Raw genomic sequence first — 3,959 nt, forward strand, 5'->3', positions numbered from 1 at the left:
ATCAATTTTCGGTGGAGCTAAAGGAATAAAAGTATTAGTTTGGAGATTAGAGGATTTAATTTTCAAGTCCTGGTGTTCATCATTTTTCTTTCCCCTAAAGGCCATAATCAGTCAGGAAACAGAGAAACATGCTTAAAGGAATTTAAGCAGATCTAAGAGAATTTTTGGTGCCAGTAAGCATTAAACATCTGAGCATAAGACACTCATTTATTCCAAATATTAAATTATTTGCTTTCGAATTTTATGTATTAATTTTATTGCATGGCATTTATAATTATTTACATAAGTACGCCATAAAACCAAAACTTTATTTTAAGCTTACTTATATTTGCAAATGCTGAAGATTATCTTAAAATTTCACAATTAATTTTGTCATGTGCTTTACATTAATGAGACTTTTATAGAAATGAATCATCAAGGTTCAGAATGAGACTTTTGGTACACTGGCTCTTTGTTGAGCATTCACATCAACCTATTTCCCCATACTATGCAAATTATTTTTTCCCCAAGTTGCCTAACCAATTCCATCTTTAAAGCTTTGATTGGCCCTGATTCCACTAAAGGCAGTGTTCCAGATCATTCTATACAAAATGCACTGTACAAACAACTCTTCCTCACGTTTCCTTCGAGTCTGCCACAAAATCTGTCCTTCCCCTGCACTCACCTGAGATCCTGACCTGGCTTGTCCTGTTCTACCCTGGCCATCCAACACTATATTGTCTAACCAGCACTGACAAGAGAAAGGATAATGATTGATTTAAGTAATTTCAGCTTTGTTCTGATTGTAGTAATAAATCAACAATAATCTTTGTTACTTATTACTTCCTTCATTGTGGCTATTATTTAAATATGAAATGTACAAAAATAAATACCCACATCTACAATTGCAAAACAAAAATCACTGACTTTAAATAAATTGAATGAAGACAGAAAATGTTCCATTTATGTGATGTAGATTTTGTAATAACTGACATTAATGAGCTTACATAAAATTAATTTAACTGCTTGATTTAGCAAGATATTGATATATGAAACTTGAAAGAAAGCCAGAGTTCAACTATCAAAAATTAAAGGAGTGGATGTATTACCTTTCAGAGTCTTCTTTGCCGAGATCAGTATCTTGTCTATTGGTGATGTCTGAACTCGGCTCATTATCGTCCAACATTTTCACTAGCTGGTGGCACTGTTCTTTCTTGGACTGACAGGTCAGGTGGCTAGTGGTTGAGCCCCTAATGCAGACATTCACCTTCCTGCAAAACAGGAGCTTCTGGTATGCTGTGCGGAATTCCCGATTGAGGGCAGCGTAAACTATGGGATTCAGAGCGGAGTTGATGTAACCCAACCATAGCACCACAGCAAAGATAGTCTTGTCAGATTGAGTCCCTGAAATGCCTTCATAGAGAAACACTGTAAAATAAGGGAACCAGCAAATAATGAAGACTCCCATCACAGTTGCAAGAGTTACTGTTGCTTTATGCTCCTTCAGGACTGGCAGCGTACATCCAGTGGCCGTGCTGATTCTTTTGGCATGCTCCCTTGCAATTTTGAATATTTTGTAATATGTTAGGCTCATGATGGCTAAGGGGATATAAAAGGTGAAGAAAGCATCCACAATGGCATAGACTGTGTTCAGCTCCAAATGGCATTGATTGGTCCTGTTTGAACTTCGCACTAATAAATCTTTGGTATTCCATCCCAAGTTGATGGGCAAGAAGGAAAACATGATGGAGATGCACCAAATGAGCCCAAGTGAGATGATAACTCTCTTCGGAGTAATGACCAAGGTGTATCTCAGAGGGGCGGTGACGGCCAGGTAACGCTCGAGACTGATAACGAACAGATTGAGGATGGATGCAGTGCACAGCATGACATCCAAGCTGGTGTAGAGATTACAAAAGGTGGTCCCAAAAGGCCATTCTGAATTAAGAAGCTCCAAGATTGCCGAGAAAGGCATGACCAGCAAACCCAGAAGGAGGTCGGTTACTGCTAGGGACACTATGAAACAATTGGTGTGGCTCTGGAGCTTACGGTTCAACCCTACCACTAAGCACACCAACACATTGCCGAAGATGGTTATTAGTGTAACCATGCCTAATACCAATCCGACCAGCACCGTGGAGAATATAGACCTATTTTCACATTCATTGGTGATGTTCTGTCTGCTCTCCATGTCCATAATCTCGTGTTATAAACAGGTCAAAATCATGAAAATCACATCTGCTATTCAATATTTTAAGGCACGTCAGTACAAAGGGAGAGTTCAACTGAAAACATCAGTAGGCCAGTTAAAATAACCCATAAAATCTTTGTCATGTAGTTAATTTACCAGTGTCAGGCAGATCGGTGAGGCATAGAGAACATGATTTCTTACATCCTGCGCGAGTTGAAGTAAATTCAATGTTTTTAACTTGTATGTGTGGTCAAGATAATGTTCAAACCTGTAATAAAAGTGGTAGATTAAACATTTACTCTCATTACTCTACATAAGTACTTAATTCAAAAGGAACAACATTGTTTCAATACTATTTTACTTCATAAGATATGGAAATTTATGAATAAAATGATTAACCCCTACAACTTAACGGTCAGCATTTATTATATTATTAGTTAGGAATTTCAATTCCCTAAAATTTAAGATATTTCACATTTGTCTGTCATGATGCAGATAAGCTGTACTTATAAGTTGTACTTCCTTTGAAGATTTTATGAATATCAAACTCTTTAGCTTCAGAAAGAGGTTAGCGATGCAATGTTGAATTAACAGTAGATTGATTAATGGAACACTAAGAGCACATAAATATCCTAGAGCCTGTTGATTATGATTGAGGATTCTCAGCCAATATTAAATGTTCATTAACTGGAGTGCAATACAGAAATGTGCTGGAGAAACTCAGTAGGTCTTGCAAAATCCATATGAAGTAAACGATAACACTGGAAAACAATTTTATCCCAAAAGACTTGCTTCCTGAAAAAAAAATTGGGATTATGGTAGACAACTTCAGATTTGCAAAATATCATGTAGGAAGTTGGAGAAATATCAAATTAACTTTAATTAAATTTAGTATGTTTAAATCGCATAATAAAGTTGACCTATTAGATTAGGTCAACTGATCTAAAAGTGTTTTGCCACTGATTTTCATTTGTACTCAGCATTTGATTCCTCTAGTGTCAGTGTTCAACAATAGTCAGCCAGCATTGATGGATTCCACTAGCCCTGATACCGATTTTCCATGGTCGTAATGTCTCTGGTGAAACCTTTCAACTTATTCGTCACTGCACCAAAATCTTCAGGGAAGAAATCCAAGTGCAAATGCAAAAAATGAATTTTTAATAATGTTGATTTCATGATTGAAGCATGTTAAAAATATGACAAGAAATCACAAAAATGGGTTGTATCTTAAAAAAAAAGGTCCATGATAGGAAATTTTTAAGGTGATATTCATGATCAGCAGTTCAAAAATCATAAAATACACCCAAAAGTGTTCAGGAAGAAAAATTGTCATTGTTCAGTGTAATCAATGGTTTGGTCCTCAGCCTTTGACAGGCATAAGCAAAAATAGGCAGGTAGGGGGAGGTGGAAGGAAATGAGAGGAGGGAGGCAGGGCCAGGGAGAAGAGCACAGGTAGGAGGGTAGAAGAGGAAAAAGCTGAGGTGATAGTGGGAGCTCTCTGATAGGAGAAGGGAGGAAAGGGGGCAGAGAACTGGAGGAAAGGAGACACCAATAGAGAGAGAAACTTGGGAGGGGTTACAGAAATTGGATGTTAATATTGCCTTAATGTGGAATATAAGGTGTTGTTCCAATTTTCAGGTGGTGTTGCTTTCTGCTCCTTCAGGACTGGCAGTGTACATCCAGTGGCAGCGCTGATGAAACCATGGAGTGTGGAATTGAAATGGTTGGCCACCTGGAGCTGGAGACCCTTGCTGTTGAAGCAGATGGAGCAAAGGTGCCTCATGAAATG

General features: G+C 37.8%; 1 protein-coding gene across 1 annotated transcript; it reads right to left on the reverse strand.

The window, feature by feature from the left end:
- Positions 1 to 1,151: 1,151 nt before the first annotated feature.
- LOC138742924 (histamine H2 receptor-like) lies at positions 1,152 to 2,089 on the reverse strand. The gene is made up of 2 exons (XM_069897804.1): positions 1,255 to 2,089; positions 1,152 to 1,198 (listed from the first exon to the last, which is right to left on the reverse strand). The coding sequence occupies exons 1-2, from the start codon at positions 2,087 to 2,089 to the stop codon at positions 1,152 to 1,154; spliced, it is 882 nt and encodes a 293-aa protein (XP_069753905.1).
- Positions 2,090 to 3,959: the final 1,870 nt, after the last annotated feature.

Source organism: Narcine bancroftii, chromosome 9 (assembly GCF_036971445.1).
Source record: "Narcine bancroftii isolate sNarBan1 chromosome 9, sNarBan1.hap1, whole genome shotgun sequence".
Taxonomy (NCBI): domain Eukaryota; kingdom Metazoa; phylum Chordata; class Chondrichthyes; order Torpediniformes; family Narcinidae; genus Narcine; species Narcine bancroftii.